Below are 24,186 nucleotides of genomic sequence, written 5' to 3'. Positions count from 1 at the left end.
GATCCTTCTGGTGGGCTCAGATGGAATCCTCGTCCCGTATCGCTAGATGTTATCTTTTTAAATTCCGCTGTTATTCATTCCGCACTCTGGTATTTGGTATTGTAATAATGTACTTTTAAGAAACTCTAATGTATGAAATGGACTTGTATTCTAACTCGTTCTCATTATTGGATCCTTAGGAAAAATGTGGATCTTTCGGGTTCTCCCTCGGGGTGTGCCCAACGGACACCGCTCGCTGTAGCTTGCTTTCAGGGTGCTTAGTGTCTAGCGGAAGACGAGCACCTCCGTAAGTATGTTATTTCAGGCGGTTCTACCACATTCATTAACTAACCATTTTATGTGAGCACCTATGTTACTTTCAAGCAGGTGTTAAGCAATCAGAACCATTTTACCATATTTCATATTCCAGTTCTTACTACGGTGCTAGACCATAGCCAAGTTGTACTGCATCACATGGTGATTCGTGAACTAATATATCACAGCTAGGTACCCCGAAACACACGCCCCACTTATACCCTAGGCACAAGTAAGACCAACCCACCACTGTCTTATTAAGGGGTCCAGGTCCCTATCCAAACTTGGACTCCAAGCCCCCACTCCTGGGTCCCGAATTCAGTGTGGTGCTTAGACTTCCACTATCCCCGCCTCCAATCAGTCGGCCCAAAAAGAGCTAAAACCCACGACAAGAGAGCAACGAGCATTCCTGCTCCCATAAGCAAGTATGTGCTCAGGATAATAAGTCTGTGACCTGACTACCATCCACAGCAACGGATGGTCCTCAATCGACACAGATGAAACAAGTGCAATCCGAGCCTCGCTCGAATACCAAACCAAGTCCAGATCCAAAGTATCATTCCGCCCGGTCTCCAATTATTATTTACATATATTCCCTATGACAGTAATATAATAACAAAAATAATATCTTTCTTAACTCTCATGAGTGACAGGTAATCACTCGACCTCTACCGGATTCTATAACATAGCAATCTACATGATCCTGGCATATTAGTAGGACTCATAGGATAAGGATATATATATATGCAAGTGGTTTTCATTCAACTGCTTAAAACTTAATGCACAAGCATAAGATAAAATGTAGAATGATAGGAGTTATGCACCGGGGCTTGCCTGGGTAAGATATAACCAAAAGTTCATATTTCATCATAATGACATGATCATCAAGGCATCATCTTTTTCGCTACTTCAGTCGACTCCCTGATCCATCGTTGTTCCTATTATGATATATGTGGACGCAACGCAGAGACGTAATTAATCAACGGTAACTGTAACTCTTAAAAATACGATTACACTCCACAAGCTAACGAGCCAGATTTAATGAGTAACGTACTGGTCTCCGTATCCACGTCGTCAAGTAAGGCTTTGTCTCCAAAATAATGTTCTAGTTTTAAAATCCCAAGGTGCTTTGGCATTTTATTGATTAAATATATATTTTTGAACTAGGGCTCATTTAGCTACCTTAGCAAACTAATTATTATGGAGCTACAAAAATTAAAGTGAGCACCTAATAATGTTAGGGATTTACTGTGAAAGTTTCAGAGCCAACACTATCACCAATTTATCACAAAAATTCCTTCAAGTTTATATCTTACAATATTAAGCATCTCAAATTAATTATATAACTCCTAAAAATATTATAAAACTATATGAACAAAATATACTAGCAGATAGATCACAATTTTAGGAACCTAATAAAATTTGTTTTACGATTTTTTGATATTCGTACGAATTTATATTAAATATACAAATCTAACTCGGAATTAAAATAGAAAAGCTTTACTAATTCGGCTAGAAAAAGAAAAAGACCAAAACGGCCCAACGCGGCCTTGGCCCGCGCGCGAAGACGGCCCACGTAGGGAGCCCGCAGGCGCGCTGACGCTCTAGCAGAAAACCCCTTGGCTTTTGGACAAACAACCTGCGGTCCATGCTACTATTCCTAGAGACAACACTTATGCACAAAGGCCCTTACATTTCCTCTTCTTTACAACGGATAGGTCCCCGACACCCTCGTGCTCACCGGCGCGGCATCGGCCAACATAGGGTGGTCACGCCGGTCGACTGGGGACCTCCACGCCTCACCTAGAGGGTCGATGCTCACCTAGGGGTCGACGTGTGGCATCGAGCCACGGTTCAGAGGCCGGAGACGATGTACGACGGCTTCCCCCACGACGGCAGGCAACCTGCAATGGTGGCAGTCGCGTTCCGATGAGCTGCTACACTCGTGGGGCAGTAGCGATAGCGGGTGAGTATCAGGGACTCACCACGGTCCTTGCGGAGGCGATGGTTCGGCCGAAGACGCCCTGAGCAAGGCTGGCCGCGTACGCGCGACGAGCTCAGCGGCGAGCCACAGCGGACATGACCGCGTCAACAGCGTTGGGACAACAGTAGGTGTATGCATGGCGAGGAGGGGTTCGAGGTGAGTCTAGCAGTTCAGCCAATTTGGCTCTAGGCGGTCCGATGGGAGCTGCCCACGGTGGTAGGCGGCTCGGCCTTAACGGCATGGTGGCGGGGCAAAGCTCCAAAATTGGGGTCAGGGCAGACGGCTAGACAGCTTGATGGCGGTGCCAGAGACACCACGACGAGACCCGAGATGACCTCTCCCTGCCACACTTAAAGTCATGGCTCAGTCGGCCATTGTGGGAGAGAGAAGAGAAGGGAGGGGAATACTAGAACTCGACGCGATGTCGGCTTAGCGGGACGCGACCGACACGACCAGGGCGACACGCGCTCTGGCGCCAAAGCCAAAACATGCGTGTGCAGGCTGTGGGGTAGCACAGCATGAATGCGGCCACAGCTCCATTAATGGCGAAGTGTCGCGCATGGCGACAGGGAAGGAGAGGCAAGCCCACATGCGCAACAGCTAAGCAGTGCGAGCCAGAGGCAGCACAGCTGCAGCAGCACAGAGCTAGGTAGGGGAGCAGCGTGTAGGGTGGCAGCGGCAGCGGGGCATCGTGGCTCGTGGCTTACCGGCAGCAGGCGCTGTGGCCAGAGCGGCCAAGGCACAACCGAGCCACGGCCAGGCCAAGACGGCCTCGGCCGCCAATGCGCTGCAGTGCGTGTGCACGTGGTGCACCCAAGCACGGTGACGCCGAGTTCCCACACGAGGTGACCACGCACACAGGGACAGCTAGCCCGAGACATGCGACGTGCACGAATTTTAAAGCATGTGTAGCAACTAATCCATGCGAGTTGAGACTAAACCACCTTTGCTACATCATGGAGAACACATTAGGCTATCAAAAAGAGACTACACGTGACACCATTTTCTAACTAATTTTCTCAGAATAAATCCCCAAACATAGCCTTGCCATTCTGTTTTTCTAGACTGAGGAAATTAACTCAGTCTTGGCTGATGTTTGTTTCAAATTTGATTTCCATGCTATTAGAAATATTAGCTAGCGTTATTATCTTGTTAAAACAAAAGTTGCACTATCTTCTACAAAGTGTGTACTTCAAACTTTATTAAGGTGTTACACATATGTTCTATAGCATTTTTGCTTAATAAAAATTGGTTTTAGACCCTACTTGATATACATGAGCTATTGCATCAACATTGATTTAACATTTTTATTGATTATTTTAGGCTACAAAAATTTATCAACACCTTCTATCACATGCATTATTACACAAACACGATGATCGTGATATAATTTAGTAGTTGGTTTATAGCGTAACACCGAAGGTGTTACACATCTATATTCGAGGAGTAGACTACAAAGGACTCAACGGGAGTGTCACATCCGTGATCTACCAAATGACCCAGAATATAGGGTGTATCCACAGGTAAACAACGTATAAGCACCACGCTTACACAATGTCGACCACTCACCCCGTGTACACCAGAGCGAGCGCTATACGAACTTATGCACAAACATAATGATAAACTAGCTATACTAAGTATGTAATCAAAATAGATGATGCACATTATAACTAAGAACATGAATATTGTGAATACCAATGTTGTCATAACAATTGTAGCAAACATATAAAAGTAATGAGAGATACAAAAGAGTGGAGGTACAAAAAATATACCAAACAACGCTCTTGACAAGATCAGCAATCCAAGCGAAGCCTGCTTGCTTCTCTCTAGACCTAGCCTAACTAGTTATGCCCTAGAATATGGTGGAGCTCTGAGGATGATTAGGGTTTCTGTCTTCTCAAATGACTTATGCCTCAAGGGGTGGCAGGGGCTAGTATATATAGGTCGTAGCGTCAATCGTGAGCCCTTGGATTAAACCGACTTAAAGAACGACGTAGATGCAACCTAGGAGGCGGTGGAGAACTGACATTGCGACATGGAGGCTGACAGTGGGCCCCAAGGGCCGAGCGGCCTATAGGTGGGGCTGGCCTGGCGGCATCTCGTCCTCTGCTTCAGTGTGGAGTCCTCTTGAGTCTTCTGAAACCTTCTGGGGTCGTTTTTGCTATGTATAAGCGTGATTAAATCTGACATGTTGGTCCACCTTGACGGTTTTCTGGATAAATCCTGCAGAAAATACAGATTCACCAAAACTCGTGGAATTTGTTAGTTTAAACCCCTAGACCTTCGTTGATGATTATATTTATGCCCTTATGCATATTATAATGACGGTTTATAATCGTTGTTAACTGCCGTCAACAGATAGTTATAACCATTTGCACGAATACATCCCCTACTCCCTCCCAAAACCAAAAAAACTGCAAGAAGGTGTTATATTTGTTCTTTTGAACATAGAATCATTTCTACAGCACATCACTGACATACCCACTATCACTTGGTTTCTAAACATTGGAGCAAAACTCTTTAACTACAAAAACCACACAAGTGAACTGTACCGACGTCTGGTGGTTGAATATTAAAAATAATGAAAACTCGATTTCACAAAAAGCTTGCTATATGACAATAAAAGAAGAGGCGTCAAACCACAGAAGTGGCACTTTGTGTCACATTTCCAACCCCTCCCTCTTCAACAAGTTATTCTTTGTTAAAAACACCTTCTTTTTAATCAAAAGGAAAATTTTATCTGTATAAAGGTCTTAGCCCTGTAAAACATTTTTTACCCAGGAATCCCAAACGCTAAAGACAAATCTTTTCACCAGGAATCCCAAACGCACCAAAAGATAAATCTTTTCACTACTAAATCTTGCAATGCAACATAGTATACCTTGACAGACTCAGAGATCCATAATAAAAACACAACTTCATGCATTAGACGCGAAACATGACAAGATTTCGTGTGATTTGTTAGCCTTTAACCTTCGCGCTTCTACCATGCATATGCTACACCTACACGCTAACACGCATATAGATTTATACATCTCCTATACCTTACTATAGTAGTAATTATCAGCTATACATACATCGGCAGTGCTAGCGCCCGGACGTCCGGGCCGACGCTCGCACGTTGCACTCCACTTCCGCGCTCCATGCGGGGCCCACGCCGCCCGAGCGACAAGAGGGGAAGGGGGCGGCGCCTCCAATTTGAAGGACCCGGCCACGACGTCGTATGGATGCCCTGACAGTTTTGGGAGGAGGCACACCGAGACGATGCAGCAGAAGGTGGGGAGGAGAGATCCAACACCCGATCTGCTTTTGACACATCCAAATACAACTGTTGCAACATACGTCTGAAGACAGATGAAACACTTGAAACATACTTTTGAAACACTTGAAAAAACACCTCAAAACACTTGAAAACCATTGCAACCACACGCAATATCTAAATAAAACACATACAATATAGGTGTGAAACATATGCAACATCTAGATAAACACACTTGCAACATGCATCCGGAAAACACAGATAAAACATTTGTGGCAGACCTTTGCAACATACGTGTACAACCATTGCAACATATGCAACATCCCGATCTACTTTTGCAACATCCATCTGAAACACTTGCAACATACCTCTAAAACACCTGAAACACTCGAAACATTCGCTTGCAATATGCCTCTGAAATAATTGCAACATGTGCAACATCCCTCGATCTATTTTTGCAACATCTATATGAAATAATTGCAACATACATCTGAAACACTTGAAACATACATATGCAACATAAGGGAAGGGAAAGGCTGGGCTAGTCGATTTCGGTCGTCGGGGTCAAAGACGACGGCGAGCGGCTGTGCGCGAGCACCACTGCCACTAGCGCCAGTAGTACCCGGGATTGGCTCGGTGGCGACGGTTGGGGATGGGAGGCAAGGAGTGCCATGGCCATGGGGGTGGGGAAGAGGGCCACCTGCAGCATTGGAGGCTCCCGGTGGATGAGGACACCGGGGTGGGGGGAGGGGTGCCCCCAGGGTGGGGAAAGAAGTCGTCTAGGTGGGGGAGGAGGACGCCGGAGTGGAGGAGGGCGCGCGCTAGGGTGGGCAAGCGAGCGAGAGAGAGATGAATAGCAGGGAAGCACGAGAGAGAGGTGCCCGTTGGACAGGCGGAGCGAGGCTAGGCGGCCAAGAATTGATTTTGTTTTTTTATTTATTTAGACGAGCGATGCATGTGACAGTGAGTAGATGAGACGTTCGGTGAGCATTACAGTACATACATATACACGATATTAAATTATTCATCATATGTCATACAGGAAGAACATGTATATCTAGCTACCGTGTGTGTGCTGTGCAACATGTATCGATGTACGTGTTCGTTGAACCGACCGATCAAGACGTGTGTGATTAGAGTCTAGAGGTCGAAGCTGTGGCTGTTGAAATGGAAGACCGCGCCGCTCCTGCTCTTCTCCGCCCCGCCGCCGCGGCGGAGGTTCCGCTCCCTGCACTCCCTCGCCACGCTCGTCTGCAGCCCCTGCGGTCCGCACACCAGCACGCCTACGTCCGCCGCGTCCCCGGCGCGCTCCGCGAACGCCGCGAACTCCGCTGAAATTAGTCCACAAACAACTCGATCCGCCGTTAGTTCGCGCGGCCCGATCGTTGCATACAGTGATCAGCTCCAAAGGTCAAGGCTGCGTGCTGTATGTGTGAACAGGTCAGTTACCTTCGAAGTTCGTCCGGCACCCGTACCGGGTCGTCCGCAGGGCGGCGAGGCTGACGCTGGGAACAGCGTCGTCACCACCACCCGCCGCAGCCGCGGGGCCTGTCTGCTCGGCGTAAGGTGACTGGGAAGCGGTGGCGGCGACGGCGTCCCACTTGTCGCCCTCCAACCTCTGCTTCTCCGACACATGCCACAGGAGAACCACAAGCCCGCCGGGAAGGGCGACGCCGGCAACCATGCACAGCATGAACAGGAGGCCCCGGTACCACCACGCAACCACGTTGTGCGGCTTCACGTAGTACACGTGCACAAGGGTGTACGCCAGGAGGAAGCCGAGCGTGGACGCCACGAAGTACGCGGCCGCCCAGAAGTTGTCCCCGGTGCCGACCAGCCCGGACATGGTCGTGCCATTCTTGACGAACATGCCAGGGACTTTCTGGTCGTCCACGACAATAACAGTGAGCTATTACTTCTGCGGTTGTGTATGAAAAGGGAGAAGAAGATTCTTTAAGAGCCGTTAACTGATGACTTGTTCTTACCAATGGGGGCAGGGATTCTTGAGTCACGAAGGCCTGGATGTCCAGTTGTAACTTGTCCGACACAGATGAACTGATGGTCTGAGCATCAACAGCGGACAGGAGAGAAAGCTCCTTTGACTCCTTAACTGACCAAAGGACCAGCACGTTCTTGGGCATGCATTGCCTGCCCTCCTCGATCCTGTGGATTATGTCGCTCAAGATCTCCAAGAACGGCGATATTCCAATGCCTCCTGCCACCAAGATGAGATTCTCGTACCTGAACACGTATCGGGCAGAAGCCACGAACTTAAAATTTATCCAGTGGCATCAACTAGCAGCTAGGGAGTATTCGGATCAAGTGAGAACTCACATCAAGTGGTAGGGTGATTCATGCCCATACGGGCCTTCCACGCAGGCTGTCATGCGTCCGCATTGCAACTCAGAGTCACCCCTGTTCTTCTCCTGGACATCGGTGATGATGTTCCTCAGTTTTTCAGTCCATGTGCCGAGTACTTTTATGAGAACCGACATGTGGTATCTCCCATCCATGGGACTTGAAGATACACTGAACGGATGCCACTGCAAGAACGATAGCTCGCGCACTTGAATGAAGATGAAACTCAAAGCATTATAGCGGAGGCCTGTAGAACACAAGAGGCAATTGTTCAAGCCTTAAGGAACCGCGACAACAGGAATGGAACAGTGATTAATACAGAGCAAGGGAATTGGCTCTTTACCTGGTGGTTTTGAGAATACTAGCTCCACCGTCCCACACGGGCGGCAGGCAGCTGAAATGATGTCAACTTTGGCCCTTGACTGCCAGAACCTTAAAAAGCGGTCGAGCATGAAGAGGAACACAGCCCCGGCAGAAATACTGAAGATGAAGTCGCCGACATGGAACGCCAAGAACACGATGAAGACGACGTAGAGCTGGTGGGTGTAGAAGAAGAGCTCAAAGAACCTCTTCCTCACTGGGTGAAGTGATGTCACCCACATAAGTAGGCCGGCTGACAAGCTGATCACACCAGGCAGGTTTGCTACTCCAACTTCCTTCCATTCTCTCATCTATAGAAAAACAAAAGCCAACATGGCTTGTTACTAGTGTTCTGAGATACATGACACGTGTAGCAACAAATTACTATATGCCGTCAACCAAAAATTAAGCCATCTTTGATCACGGATCGAGAACAATCTAATTCAGTGTTTATCCTTCAAAATATTTTCCATTGTGTGATTTAGTAGACAGTGCTTAATTTTCTTAATCGTCGCAAATCATTAACCCTGAATGGGTCTAAATCACTTAGCACTTACTTCTTCACGGAGGCGCCCTTCCATGGACCATGAGATCACATAGCACAAGCCATGCAATGTAAAGAGAGCCATAGTGAGATGCCCCAACCAAACGTGGTATCTATTGAACAATAAGGCATTTTCATATTTATTTTAATCCATAAAAATAACGCAATAAAAAGGAGAGTGAAGTCATGAATAACAAGACAGAAACACTTCATGACAAATGTTAACATGATGATAAAACAAATTATAGAGCCGAAACATATGTGAAACATTGTTTTACATAGCTGAAACATCACAGACATGATCACAAATATAAAAGATGTGTTCTCAAATATCAAGATCATGATAATCACAAAATTAAAAGGAACCAGAAAACCAGTACTAGCATAATCATCCAAATCAATCAAACAGAACATGTTGAACATGAAAGCAGTATTACCTAGGAACATCATGATATTGATAATGAAACTCAGAAGAGGGTGAAGGAGATTATACCCTGCGGCGGAGCCGCTCGCACCAGGAAAAGCCATGGTGGTGCTTTGCTGTTGTAGTCGTCCCGCTCGATGCAGTGCAGAAAAGGACGCCGTGAAGAAGCACCGCTACAGGTTGACCAGCGAGTAGTCGTGCCACCACCGACACTCCCCAAAACGTAATCGCCCGTCTTCACCCGAGCAGGTGAAGCCCACGACGGAGACGCGTTCCGGAGGCCTACTCTTCCATCTCTGGTGCTCGCCGGAGGTGGAACGAGAAGAACTTGCGCTGCTGGAAAGTGGTGTACTTCGCCAAGAGAAACTAACCGAGAGGGGAGGATTTGATTTATAGACAGAGGCCAGAAGACGAGAAGCCGACGGCACCGAGGGGTCACACCTCCCTTCTCCGGTGGGAGAGACGGAGACGGAGAGGTTTCAAACCTCCAATCAATTCGTCATAGGAAACGGAAACGGAGTTTCAAAAATAAAGGCCTCGCCCGCCCGTCCGCTCGCTCGCCGCCGCCCACCTGCCTGCCTGCCTGCCTCGCCTCGCCTCGCCTCGCCTCGCCACGCCACGCCACGCCACGCCACGCCACGCCCACGCCCACGGGCTCGGGCCGGGCCGGGCGGCGGCGGCGGCGCGCGCGCGCGTGTGGCATCCAGGTGATTCTCTTTTACTTCTCAAATAGATCGATCAATGATCAAGTATTTAAGTAGAGTCGCCTCTCGATTAAATTCCCATATGGTATAAAACCATTAATGCACATGTACGGACCATAGAGTTTAATAGAGATATTAAATAAATGGGCCAAGCCCATAATATCTAACAATCCCCACCAAACTCTAGGGTACGCAGTTTGAAGTTCTCAGAACCACATTCCTTTTATATACCAGTGTTTCGATAGAGACTGTTAAGTTGAACATCCATCTAGAAAGCTAGCTACACTCATCCACAACTGAACAATGGACAGAACCTTGAATTGACAGTTTTGTGCGAGATGAGTTTCACATAGCCTCTTAACTGATACTAGGCTGCCAAGTGCCTTCCCTCTGTTTTGAAGCATATAAGTCACACTTCGAGGCCTTTTCATGAGCATCTAGAGATTACCCACATCTCATAGATTGTGACTAGCAATCGAGCTCATATAGGTGTGTTCCTTATAGGATGTTCTGTAGGACAACATCCCCGCTATACCAAGCCGCTCGGATCACATTAAGAACTTAATCATCCTGCCTAACAGTATTGGAGAGACGGTGCATCTCCAACGAACTGAGCTATAATCTAAGGGGTCTCTCCCTCAGTCAATCAACAGCTTGTTTCGCCATCCTAATTCACGGGATCTCCGATCACATAGGATAGGTTACCACTGTTGATGGCTCTATGTAGGTCTCAAACCCAGTTCCCTCGACGCACCTTCTATCACATTGCGTGATAGACCCTTAGTGAATTGATCTGCCAGATTATTTGATGTATGGACATAGTCCAATGCAATTACTCCAGAGTTTCTCAGTTTTCTGACAGTCTTCAAACGTCTCTTCACATGCTTTGTGGACTTCATGTTATCCTTAGAACTGTTTACCTTAGTGATCACAGTTTGATTATCACAGTTCATGGAAATTGCCGGGATTGGTTTCTCAACAATCGGCAAATCCATCAGGAGATCATGGAGCCACTCTGCCTCAGCACTAGCGGTATCCAATGCGGTCAGTTCTGCTTCCATTGTAGACTTCGTTAAGATAGTCTGCTTGCAAGACTTCCAAGAAACAGCGCCACCTCCAAGTAGAAACACGTATCCACTCGTGGCATACAGCTGATCCGCATCAGAAATCCAATTAGCATCACAATAACCCTCTAGTACCCTCGGATACCCGGAAAAGTGAATGCTGTAACTCATTGTCCCTTTCAAATAGCGCAGCACTCTCTCAAGAGCATTCCAGTGAGTATCTCCCGGATTTGACACAAACCGGCTCAGTTTGCTTACAGCGAACGAGATATCAGGCCTGGTTGCGCTAGCTAGGTACATAAGAGAACCAATTATCTGTGAATATCTCAATTGGTCTCTTGCAATTCTGTGATTCTTCCTCAAATGAATACTTGGATCGTACGGAGTAGGAGCAGGCGTACACTCATTGTACCCAAATCGGTTCAAGACCTTTTCCACATAGTGAGACTGCATAAGAGTTACCCCACCATTTCCTTCCTCCCTTGAAAGCTTAATGTTGAGAATAACATCAGCCTCTCCCAAGTCTTTCATCTCAAAGTTACTCGACAGAAAATCTTTTACTTCTTTAATCACATTTAGATTGTTGCCAAATATTAATATATCATCCACATATAAGCATAGTATCACACCATCACCACCACCAAACCGATAATATACACATTTATCAGCTTCATTCACAACAAAGCCGGCTGATGTTAAAGTTTTATCAAACTTCTCATGCCACTGCTTGGGGGCTTGCTTTAGGCCGTACAGGGACTTCAATAACTTACAAACTTTACCCTCTTGACCATTTGCAATAAACCCATCAGGCTGATCCATGTAGATCTCTTCCTCAAGCTCTCCATTTAGGAAGGTTGTCTTAACATCCATCTGATGAATGAAAAGACCATGTGAGGCAGCCAGGGATAGCAACACACGAATGGTCGTCAATCGAGCAACAGGTGAGTAAGTATCAAAGTAATCTTCACCTTCCTTCTGTGTATAACCCTTAGCAACAAGCCTAGCTTTGTACTTCTCAATTGTACCATCAGGCCTCAGCTTCTTTTTAAACACCCATTTACAGCCCACAGGTTTGCAACCAAATGGACGATCAACCACTTCCCACGTCCCATTGGACATAATGGAGTCCATCTCACTTTGCACTGCCTCCTTCCACATGTCAGAATCAGGAGAAGAGTATGCCTCAGAAATGGTTGTGGGAGTGTCATCCACGAGATATATAATAAAGTCTTCTCCAAAGGATTTTGCAACTCTTTGCCTCTTACTCCTTCGAGTGACAGTATTATCATCCTCCTTAGGATTTTGCTCAAACTCATGGGTGTTATCATCAGCGTGTATATTTAATTCATGAAGTTCAGGAATAGGATCATAACTAGACATGCTAGATGCACCTATTTTCATTGGAAATTCATTCTCAAAGAACGTGGCATCTCTAGACTCCATGACCGTTCCAACAGCCATATCAGGAGCACTAGAATTTATTATTAAAAAACGATAGCCCACACTATGAATGGCATAGCCTAAGAAAACACAATCTACAGTTTTTGGTCCAAGCTTTCGCTTTTTGTTTATTGGCACGTTCACTTTGGCCAAACAACCCCAAACGCGAAGATAAGAAATATTTAATCTCTTTTTCTCCCAATCCTCAAATGGAGTGATTTCTTTGTTCTTTGTGGGCACTCTATTTAGGACATGATTCGCAGTTAAAATTGCCTCACCCCACCATTCCTTAGATAAACCAGCTGTCTCCAACATGGCATTCACCAAGTCAGTTAGAGTGCGGTTCTTTCTTTCAGCAATCCCATTGGATTGTGGTGAATATGGAGGTGTCCTCTCATGAATTATACCGTGCACCACGCAAAACTCAGAAAATTCATTAGAGAAATATTCTCCCCCGCGATCGGACCGCAACCGTTTGATATGCTTTTCAAGTTGATTCTCAGCCTCAGCTTTAAAGGTTTTAAAATAATGTAATGCCTCATCTTTTGTTTTAATTAGGTACACATAGCAATATCGAGTGCAATCATCTATGAACGTTATGAAGTATCTCTTACCACCTTTTGTCAAAATTCCGTTCATTTCACAAATATCGGAATGGATGAGTTCAAGTGGTGCCAACTCTCTCGCCACAGCTGCCTTGTGAGGCTTGCGAGGTTGTTTTGCCTCAACGCATGTATGACATTTGAAACTTTTGGCAACGTCAAATTTAGGAATTAAATTCAAACCAGCTAAGCGGGACATGCAACCAAAGTTAACATGACATAATCGAGAATGCCAAACATTCATCTCAACATTAACGTTATTAACGACATTATTCACTGCAAGAGGTAAAGTATCAACCAAAGACAAGCGGAACAAGCCTCCGCTCTCATAGCCTTTTCCAACAAAGGTTCCATACTTCGACATAACACATTTATTCGACTCAAACACAAGTTTAAAACCGTCTCGACATAGCAGAGAGCCACTAATAAGATTTTTCCTTATTGAGGGGACATGATGCACGTTCTTGAGTTGCACGGTCTTCCCCGAAGTAAGCTTCAGATCCACCGTACCAACACCATGAACACCAGCACGCGCGCCATTCCCCATCAGCAAGGCTCCACTCCTCCCGACCTGGTAAAAAGAAAATAAGGACTTATCAGCACACACATGTATATTTGCACCTGTATCAACCCACCAATCAGGTGAGGAACAAACTGTAAATGCAGATAAATTACCATACCCAGCAGCGTCTGCATCAGTCTCAATGGTGTTGACTGTCTTCGCCTTTGGTGGGGGCTTCCACTTAGCCTCAGGACACTCTCTAGAAAAGTGCCCAGTGTTCCCACAAGTGAAGCAGTTCATCTTTGCCTTGTCTAATCCCATCTTCTTATTATTACCTTTCTTGAAGAAGGTAGTGGATTTCTGCTTAAGCTCCTGCTGGGGCTTCTTCTTTTGTGGCTTAGGACGAAACTTTTGCACCACATGTGCACTAGTAGTCGCCTCACCATTCCCGCCCTTGCTCTTTCCCTTAACATCCTTTGCTCTTGCCTTGTCCTCAACATCAAGAGTGCCAACAAGTTCAGCAATGCTAAACTGCTGCCTCTTGTGTTTCAAGGTAGTAGCAAAATCAGTCCAGGAAGGTGGCAGCTTAGCAATAATGCATCCTGCCACGAACCTGTCAGGGAGAGGACAGCCGTACAGCTCCAATTCCTTCACCAGTCCCTGTATCTCATGAGCCTGTTCGACTACAGGACGGTTATCAACCATCTTGTAGTCATGGAACTGCTCCATGATGTACAGCTCAGAACCGGCGTCGGAAAGACCGTATCGGGCCTCAAGGGCTTCCCACACAGCTCTGCCAGTCGGGAGTGGTATGTAGGCATCAACCAGAGAATCATTGATGATGCTCAACAGTGCAGCCTTGCACATGGTCTTAGCATGTCCCCAAGCCTGCTCATCCTCATCGGATCTCACAGTAGCAGGCTGCTCATTGAGCACATGACCACAGCGCATGGCCGACAACCACAGAAGGGCTTTCTCACGCCACCTCTTGTAGTGAGTGCCCTCAAACGGCGTAGGCTTTAGCATGCCCGCAAAGCCAACAGATGAAAATGGCCTGAAATTACGTTTTTGGATTATTGAACAATAAGGCATTTTCATATTTATTTTAATCCATAAAAATAACGCAATAAAAAGGAGAGTGAAGTCATGAATAACAAGACAGAAACACTTCATGACAAATGTTAACATGATGATAAAACAAATTATAGAGCCGAAACATATGTGAAACATTGTTTTACATAGCTGAAACATCACAGACATGATCACAAATATAAAAGATGTGTTCTCAAATATCAAGATCATGATAATCACAAAATTAAAAGGAACCAGAAAACCAGTACTAGCATAATCATCCAAATCAATCAAACAGAACATGTTGAACATGAAAGCAGTATTGCCTAGGAACATCATGATATTGATAATGAAACTCAGAAGAGGGTGAAGGAGATTATACCCTGCGGCGGAGCCGCTCGCACCAGGAAAAGCCATGGTGGTGCTTTGCTGTTGTAGTCGTCCCGCTCGATGCAGTGCAGAAAAGGACGCCGTGAAGAAGCACCGCTACAGGTTGACCAGCGAGTAGTCGTGCCACCACCGACACTCCCCAAAACGTAATCGCCCGTCTTCACCCGAGCAGGTGAAGCCCACGACGGAGACGCGTTCCGGAGGCCTACTCTTCCATCTCTGGTGCTCGCCGGAGGTGGAACGAGAAGAACTTGCGCTGCTGGAAAGTGGTGTACTTCGCCAAGAGAAACTAACCGAGAGGGGAGGATTTGATTTATAGACAGAGGCCAGAAGACGAGAAGGGGAGGATTTGATTTATAGACAGAGGCCAGAAGACGAGAAGCCGACGGCACCGAGGGGTCACACCTCCCTTCTCCGGTGGGAGAGACGGAGACGGAGAGCCAGAGGTCACGGGAGTTAACCTCCAATCAATTCGTCACAGGAAACGGAAACGGAGTTTCAAAAATAAAGGCCTCGCCCGTCCGCTCGCTCGCCGCCTGCCTGCCTGCCTCGCCACGCCACGCCCACGGGCTCGGGCCGGGCCGGGCGGCGGCGGCGGCGCGCGCGCGCGTGTGGCATCCAGGTGATTCTCTTTTACTTCTCAAATAGATCGATCAATGATCAAGTATTTAAGTAGAGTCGCCTCTCGATTAAATTCCCATATGGTATAAAACCATTAATGCACATGTACGGACCATAGAGTTTAATAGAGATATTAAATAAATGGGCCAAGCCCATAATATCTAACAGTATCTTGTAGCATGCTCAAATGGAATATCGATAAGCCGGAGGAGAACTGAGCCTCTCGCGACTGGCAGGAAGAGGAAGAGCATGCAGAACAACCCAACCGCCCCTAAACGGGCGCCAATGACATCCAGTATCAATTCACTGTGCAAGGAAAAATTTATAGTACCTTAGAACTTTATTGCTCAGATATCAAACTAATTCATGATACTGACTAAAATCCGTTGTTTAATTTTCAACAGTGGTATGAGTAATTAAGACAACTACACAAGTTCTGCAGTGATTGCTCTTGAGGCTAAATCTACAGTACTGCAGACAAGAAGAATTTGATTGTGTACGAATCATTACAAGGTAGATTAGACAGAAGTATTGTAATATAAATAACTTCATACAGAGGATCGTTACATCGATGAACTATTTGTGCATGTTTTCCACAACTTAAGCAGCAACACTAACGCTGCAATAGATATATAATCATCTACATAAAGATTTTCCTATGAACAGCCTAGATAGTTTACTGGCGTGTATAACACTGTTATATTCTAAATAAACGAGAAACACTGCTGACTTTGCAGGCTTTAAATCTGTTTTTTATATATTATAAAAAAGAAAGAAAAGTGGGTTTCAGTCAAACAGTCCTTCATTGTAGAACATACCTCTCAGTCATTGATGGAAGGTCAAATTTTGAGACAAGGCTCACGCTCTCCACGGCATAATAGGTCATTGAGTAGAAAACAAAAGTTATAAACAGGACAATTCCGATGAACTCAACTGCAGAGACAACTCCAAAGGGGCCGTCTACGAGAACAGGGAAAGTCCAGAGCCTGAAACTCAGTGACCGCAACTTCTTTTTCCTGGCACGCGAGTAAAACTAAAGATGAATAATGGACATGAACCGGAAGCAGGAGCAGGCAACTATTCCTCGCAAAAAAAAAAAAGGAGCAGGCAACTATTCCTCGCAAAAAAAAAAAGGAGCAGGCAACTCTTAAAGAAATCTATGTAAAGATTATGCAAGGCTCTGCTCTGAACTCAAAATGTTCAGATTATCCTGAACTTGCTATGTTCGAATCTGAACCTATCATGCTGTGCTCGTTTTGTAGCCAATTAAAAACAACTATGTACTTGAAATAGCACCTAAATAATTGGACTAACATGCCTAGTCTTGTTCAAGTTACCAAAAGAATTCAATTACTATACTAGTTATAAAATAGTCAACATCTGTGACTCTGAGTTCTGTTAAATTACTAAATACCCAGTTCCCACAATTCAGGAAGTAGTCTTCTAAATTCTGAAAACTACTAGTAGAAGACAAAGGGGGGGGGGGGGGGGGGGGGGGACTTACTCCACCACATGCTCACTCTGGAAGAAGGAGATGTACACATATGCCAGAAGCGCGATGATCAGAATGGGTGCGCTGAATGTCAGGAAAATACCCCCTGCAAGAATTTAGGAACAAGAAGAAAAGGCGGTGAAAGAACCCCAGTCACTCTAACCTGCGTTAATTTCAGACGGGTGTAAAAAGGAGGAGAAGAGCAGAATTTTTCGTCGAGACCGTACCAGCGATGCCGAACATGGACTCCTTGGTGAGCCGGACCCACTTGCTGAACACAGCCTGCACGGGCTTGGTCGGGTAGAGGAAGATCCCCGCGGCCCAGGTGAGGAACACCGCCCACATCAGGAACTTGAGCACGGTCCTAGCCAGCGACGGCAGCGCGGCGGCCGTCGCTGGCGCCGAGGACGAGCCCTTGGCACCGGCGGCATTGGCGGCGCCGGTCTGTCGTTGCTGCAGCAGCGGCTCCCGCTCGTGGGCCATGGCCAGGAGAAGGGAAAGCGGACGCGCGCGAGAGAGAATCTAGGGGGGAAAGCCCGCACTAGCTTGTGCGTCCCGTGGGGCTAGGCCCTGCCGCCTTTATACGGCTACTAGGTATAGGTGCTCGCTCGTCTCCGACGGCGATGGGAGGGCGAGGAGCGCCGAGCCGCCGAGGGCGCGCAGGGGATGCCATGGTCAGGTGATTGCGTCGTCGCTGAGCTGAGTGGCGCAGTGCCACTGAGCCACACAACCAACGTGTGCTTCGGAAGGCCCCACCCGTGCGACCAGGTATGCAATTAGCCAATTACCATGCAGACAAATCTGACAACTATCACTATCAACTAGCGCGTTGCCGGCAAATAAACAAACGGACAAATATAATCAAACTTCGCCCCGTTTCCTTATCTTCCGCGCAGCATGAGCTGTAAAAAAATGTTCACAAAGTAGTGCCTTTAGAATAAAAAAAACACTTGATGTTTTTTCAAGAAAATCGTATAATCTTTTAATGCAGAGTTAGCAAATATTTTAAAATTATAAAATATTCATAAGACACGATAACCTATGGTAAAATAAAAATAGGAGTATCTTGTAGAAGACTCTACATAAGGGTTAAAGTTACAATAGTTTCATAAAATCTTACCAAGAATATAAGGATTTATGACCAAACGACGAATGCCATAATTCTTTTAAAAAAAAAACTCAAGGTATATCGAAAGGAAAGTTCTCTATTTTAGTTTTGAGGTGAGGTAACCTGTATTTATATATCATGCTCATTGGCACTGAATGTTATTATCATTCGGAGATGGATTTTCATATGAGAGTGGACCTCTTCACCTAGCAACACCCCCATTACATAAGGAGAGAATTTCCTCGTTGCCACTAAAAATTGTCACATTTCTTTTATTACCATCAAAATTTTCAAATTTCCCTTACTGCCATCAAATAATTTTTGTGTTTGCCTGGTTACCATTTCCGTCGCCTGCACTTACCAACGCCGTTAGATGGGGCAACGCCATGTCACGCGCGGCGAACCTCTACCGCTCGCTTTCCGACGCCGAGGTGGCGCGCCTGCTGGGCCCGCTCTGCCTCGGCTCCCACGCCGTGCGCGCGCTCGTCCTGGGCGACGACGCGCGCCTCCTCGCGCTCGCCGAGAAGCTCGACGCGCTCAACCGCGTCGCCGTCGCCTCGCGCCTCGGCCGCCGCTCATGGGCTTCGACCACGCCTACGCAGACCTCCTCGCCGAACGTCCAATAGCACGGTGACATCACTCGCGCCACCGTCCACAATTGGCGGCTCCGCTCGAGCCCCGGCCATGGAGGCGTGGGCGAGCTGCAGCCCGGCCACGCGCGGCGCGGGGGCTCCGCTCGAGCCCCGGTCATGTCGGGCGAGCTGCAGCCTGGCCACGCGCGGCGCGGGGGGCGAGCTCGAGCCCCAGCCATGGCGGCGCGGGCGAGCTGCAGCTCGGCCATGCGCGACGCGGGGGCGAGCTCGAGCCCTGGCCATGGCAACGCTGGCGAGCTCCAGCCCAGCCACGACGGTGCGGGGGCGAGCTGGCGTCGCGAGCTCTGTTTCTTCTCCTTCTCCTCCCTTCGTCGCGCGGGGCTGGGCACGAGGCTGCACGAGGTGTTGCGGGACGGGGCGCTGGCCGCCAGGGCTGGGTGCGGTGGCCGGATGTGGAAGAACGGACGGTAGCGACCGGGTGCGGAAGAACGAACGAACGGGAGGTGGAAGAAGGGAGGAAACTGCCTGCGTCTCGCCTGCCGCAGCCGTAGTTGGACGTCAGGCGGCCGAGCGCGGACGGGACGGAGGTGACAGCAACAGTAACAGAGGTAAATGGTAGGGCCCAACTGTCAGAGACTGTAACTTAATAGGTTTTAACGGTAGTGGCAACTAAGGAAAAATAAAAATTATTTGATAGCAGTGAAGAAATTTTATAAATTTTGATGGTAATGAAAGAAATGCTATAATTTTTAGTGGTAATGAAAGAATTGTCTCTTACATAAGCGGGTGATAGGAGAAAACTTTACAAACAATTGTCTTTCAAACTGGTGATCTTAATTGTTACTCCATCTGTCCTGTCCTGAAATACAAAAAAAAATCCTAATAAGCATTCTAAAACATATTAGTACTGGCACGATCGGGAGCGCCCGCTGCGCCGGTTCGCGTGACTACTATATTCAGAAGACGATGATTGATAGAATAATGGTATACACTATATTTTTAAATTGAGTTAGTGGTTCCTTCACATGTAATTTCTCATAATTTAGAATAAAATTTAAATGCTTGTATACCTTGTACTATCTTAACGCTGACGAGTGCCACAGAAATTCAAATGGAAACAAATTTTATCAGGATTTACAGAGGTGTGATAATCAATTATTACCTGCCGTCGTCCCTCGTTTTGTTAAGGATCACCGATCCTTCTTCTCCCTTCGTCTTCATCTGCACAAACCAGGCACAGGCAGCAGCCGGAGCGCGCCTCCTGTCGGTGCCTCCTCCGTCCTTTCCGCTTCCTCCTCCCCACCACAGCGCCTTGCGGCTGCCCGCGTCGGCACCTCTTCCGCTTCCTCCATCCCACCCCAGCGCCGTGCCTTGAGCTCGTCGCTGGAGCCAGCAACTTTCTGTTCATCTTCTCTACCACGGGCTGCAATCCTATTGCTAGTACTACAGTACAGTGAGGGACGGGCTGGGAGATGGCGCTCCTCGTGAGGCCCCTCTAGGTGGCGGCCCTCCTCGGCCTTCCTGCTCGGGCGGGCCTCGCCGTTGCTACTCCAACGCCTCCACATAGGGCGGCATCCATCCGCTCCTTGTCCTCCTTGCCGATCTATACCGTAGTTCGCCACCAGGTAGGTCATGCCCCGCATGGCAAATGCAATGTTTCGTGTTTCAGCTATTTTTTATTTTTGTTTCAAATGTTTCATCTGGATGTTGCAAAAAAAATAGATATGAATGTTGCCTATGTTTTCAAGTGTTTCATCTTGAGTTGCAAAAGTAGATCTGGATGTTTCATATATTGCAATGACAAAATACGCATGTTGCAAGTTTATGTTTCAAGTGTTTCAGATGTATGTTGCAAACGTTTCATATAAATGTTTCAAAAGTAGATCTTGGTATTGCACATGTTGCAAATGGCTACATATGCATGTTTCAATCGCATGTTAAGTGTTTCATTTGTGTTCTGGATGTTTCAAAACTAGATCGAGCGTTGCACATGTGGCAATGTAGCCGGTGGCCGGCGGACAGCGGCTTGCCGCATGGCTTCGGCTCCTACCTCATGCGTTCCTCGTGCCACGCGCGCATCGCCATGTGCTCTCTTCTCCCTCCCCTCCCCTCCCCTCCCCTCCCTTCCCTTCCCTTCCCTTCCCTTCCATCCATCTCGTCATGGCAGTTTGAGCTCGTCTGACGAGCGTGTGGACGTCGGATAGGCGCAGCAAAAGGCATGGGCACAGGGCGGGTGGGCAGGCGGAGCAGCACAGGTGGCGGGGTAGGCACGGGCGTCCGGACGTACAGGGGCTAGCCACACCCTTGTTCTTATCATCCCACAAAGAATTTTCGTTGATCGGACTAGGACCCTTCCGCCTAGCAACATCGCATTCATCCTCCAATAAAGACCGGTAGACCACAGTAGCCCAGCCGAGTTCCAAAAAAGAAAAGAAAAAAAAATCTCCAGCCAAGGAAATTAAAGGTGGGTGCATATATTGCTGGGGAGGCAGCGCTGTGCGCTAACCTGTATTTATCTATCAGGCTCATTGTCACTGAATGTTATTGTCATATTTTCTTATCAGAGTGGACCATTTTCACCTAGCAACACCCTATTACATAAGCGGCTGATAGCTAGGAGAAAACTTTACAAACAATTGTCTTTCAAACTGGTGATCTTAAATGTTATTACTCCATCTGTCCTGTCCTGAAATAAACATATCCTAATAAGAATTCTAAAACATCTTATGAGAGGTAAAGCGAATGTCATATGCAAATGCAATATTTCCTTAATCATTAAAATAGATTGTGATTACTATATTTAGATGATTGAATATTGATAGACATTAATGGTATACATGTGAATAGTATATTTTAAACTGAATTAATGGTTACTTCACATGTACTAATTTCTTATAGTTTATTTAGAATAGATTTTAAATGCTTGTATACCTCGTATTTGAGAGGGGCTATCTTACGAAGTCGCCCCTGCCATGCGCTTGTCGTACCTGGACGCTGCCCGAAAAGCTCTCCGGGCCACGCCTCCACCGCCGGCGGGGTCTTCGGACGCGGCGCAGAACGCAACCACCGTGGGGGGTAACCACCCGGCGGCTGCCAAGGGGAAGCGTCGTCATCGGCATAGGACCTGCACGCCCGATGGTCGGAGGAATCCACCATTGCAGGCTGCGTGAGTGCCCACGCAGCGTCGCCTTGGTCCACAGCCCGCGGCAAGAATCCCAGTGCATCAGCGCCTTGGCCCACGGCGTTGGGCGTCCGTGCCTGTCACGTCTCGGCAGCCTCATTAGAGGCCCAACGTCGACGCTGATGGATTCCAAATTGTCGAGGGGACCGTAAGCAGCGCTGTCCGGGGAGAACAGCACCCAAATGCCACCGCCCCGTCCCACCAGACCTCGTGGGTCTCTGCTTCAACTGCCTCGCGCACGACCACGTCACCGCTCAGTGTCGCTCTCGGTCCCGTTGCCTCTGTTGCCGGGGGACCAGCCATCGAGCAAGGGTGTGCAAGCGTGGTTGTTTGCCGATGTGCAAGCGAGGCCCTTCGCCGGCGTGCAAGCCTTCAGCGCGTCACCCCAGCCGGAGTGTGGAACGTCGCCCTGCTGGTTCGAGGCGACCCAGCTTGTCGCCGGAATGTCGCGCTGCGCCAGGTCTGACACCCACAACGTCGTCGCCTTGTCGTGTGCAGCGGTCGATCGCACCGTCATCGTCGCCACAACAGCACCACAACAGCAGCCAGCCGGTATCACCACCTCTAGGTGACGTTGATAACCGTCCCAAGATCGAGGTCTTCGTCGTCCAGAGGAACGTGGAGCTCGCCGCGTCTGGAGCGGACCTCTTCCTTTGTTCTCGTCACACTCGTTGGTGGAGACCAGCCAGCCGTCACGCCGGAGGAGTTCCATGCACACCTTTCCTCAAGGTTCCGTGTGTCTGTGGGCGCGGCTGGGGTCTTTGCTTGGCTTGGGGGCCCCTTGGCACACGTGTGTCAGCTAGATGGCCACTCTAGCATCGCTATGCAGGGAATACAAGCGGTGCACCCTGAGCCCGAGCTCGTAGTGGACCGTTGCTTGGAGGTTCAGCGTTGGGACTTCGATCCCATGCTGGTTGAGACGGAGGCATGTCTGACCAAAAGGCCACATCAGGCAGGTCCCACGAGCCAGACTATGTCGGAGGTGGGCCAGACGAGTGCGGCTCGGGCCAAACCTCACCAAGGCCCTCGCTCTTGGTGCTAGAGCAAGCTAGAGGATCCCCACCCCCGGTCCAGGTCTACTTCCCCGCCAACCAGGTAGGTGTAGACGGAGGTGGCCTAGCCACACCGGCTATTGGTGCCAGTGCGCCTGACGCGATGGCCGCAACGTCGATCGAGGACTTCATCGTTGCATTCAAGAAGCCGTTCATGATGCATGTCTTGTCGTCGCCTCCACGACTGCGGCTAACTCGGGCGGCCAGAGGAAGCTGGATGCTCGGAGCTCGTCCCAAGAGGAGCGCTAGGCTTGCCGCCAAGAGTAGGCACAGGGAACAGAAGCCAGAGGTTCAAGCGTGGAAGGTGATGATGAAACGTCTGGGCCTTGAGATAGAGACTGAGCTACCTGATGAAGCCTCATTTGAGGAATTCCAGACCGCCTTTAAACTCTCCCTGTCGACGTCAACGCGGGAAGCTATGCAGGTCCTCTTCCCAGGCAGGAACCCGCGGGCCTAGACGCTCGCTTTTGTCTTGCTGTTTTGGTCGCAAAACACCTTTCCTATGTAATTTTTTTCTAAGTGTATCCAGTAGCTAGGTGGTAAGGTGCATTGTGTCACGAAGGTTCGTCGCTTATGTGATCGCGCACGGGTATACTGATAACTATTTTCCTCTTAATGAAAAACAGACGAATGGCCCGATCGTGAAAAAAAAAACTATCTTAAGGTGTGCTTAATGTTGACGGAGTATCCTCAAGCGCGCTGACGAGTGCCACCGAAATTCAAATGGAAAACAATTTTTCCAGGATTTACCGAGGTGTGATAATCAGTATTTACATGCCGTCATTCCTCGTCTAGTTGTTCTTATCATCCACGAAGATTTTTCATTGGTTGGACTAGGACCCTTTCTGCCTAGTAACATCACATTCATCCTCCTTATTCTTATACCTTTCATTCCACGGAGGATTTTCTATCCTGTTCATTAGCCATGCTTATCAATCATGATACAATATTTTTCTCTCATAACAAAACATCATTTAACTTATAAGTCACACAACCAATGAAGCGAACATGGTTTTCATCGATTGGACTAGGACCATTCCGCCTAGCAACATCGCATTCATCCTCCGACAAAGACCAGTAGACCACAGTACCCCTGCCGAGTTCCAAAAAGAAAAAAGAAAAAAACTCCAACCAAGGGAATTA

The 24,186-nt window shown here is 47.8% G+C and overlaps 2 protein-coding genes across 2 annotated transcripts; both read right to left on the bottom strand.

The window, feature by feature from the left end:
* Window positions 1-6,527: 6,527 nt before the first annotated feature.
* LOC136495384 (ferric reduction oxidase 7, chloroplastic-like) lies at window positions 6,528-8,908 on the bottom strand. Its single transcript, XM_066491325.1, has 6 exons — window positions 8,813-8,908; window positions 8,239-8,566; window positions 7,872-8,142; window positions 7,523-7,778; window positions 6,987-7,419; window positions 6,528-6,868 (listed from the first exon to the last, which is right to left on the bottom strand). Exons 1-6 carry the CDS (start codon window positions 8,882-8,884, stop codon window positions 6,678-6,680), a joined length of 1,551 nt encoding a protein of 516 aa, XP_066347422.1. The 5' UTR covers window positions 8,885-8,908; the 3' UTR covers window positions 6,528-6,677.
* A 6,854-nt stretch (window positions 8,909-15,762) lies between these two features.
* LOC136495385 (ferric reduction oxidase 7, chloroplastic-like) lies at window positions 15,763-18,900 on the bottom strand. Its single transcript, XM_066491327.1, has 5 exons — window positions 18,579-18,900; window positions 17,337-18,011; window positions 17,122-17,215; window positions 16,436-16,633; window positions 15,763-15,923 (listed from the first exon to the last, which is right to left on the bottom strand). The coding sequence occupies exons 2-5, from the start codon at window positions 17,590-17,592 to the stop codon at window positions 15,779-15,781; spliced, it is 693 nt and encodes a 230-aa protein (XP_066347424.1). The 5' UTR covers window positions 17,593-18,011; window positions 18,579-18,900; the 3' UTR covers window positions 15,763-15,778.
* Window positions 18,901-24,186: the final 5,286 nt, after the last annotated feature.

Source organism: Miscanthus floridulus, chromosome 12 (genome assembly GCF_019320115.1).
Source record: "Miscanthus floridulus cultivar M001 chromosome 12, ASM1932011v1, whole genome shotgun sequence".
NCBI classification, from domain to species: domain Eukaryota; kingdom Viridiplantae; phylum Streptophyta; class Magnoliopsida; order Poales; family Poaceae; genus Miscanthus; species Miscanthus floridulus.
The sequence above is the reverse complement of the archived record's forward strand: the minus strand, read 5'-3'. Positions and strand labels throughout refer to the sequence as shown.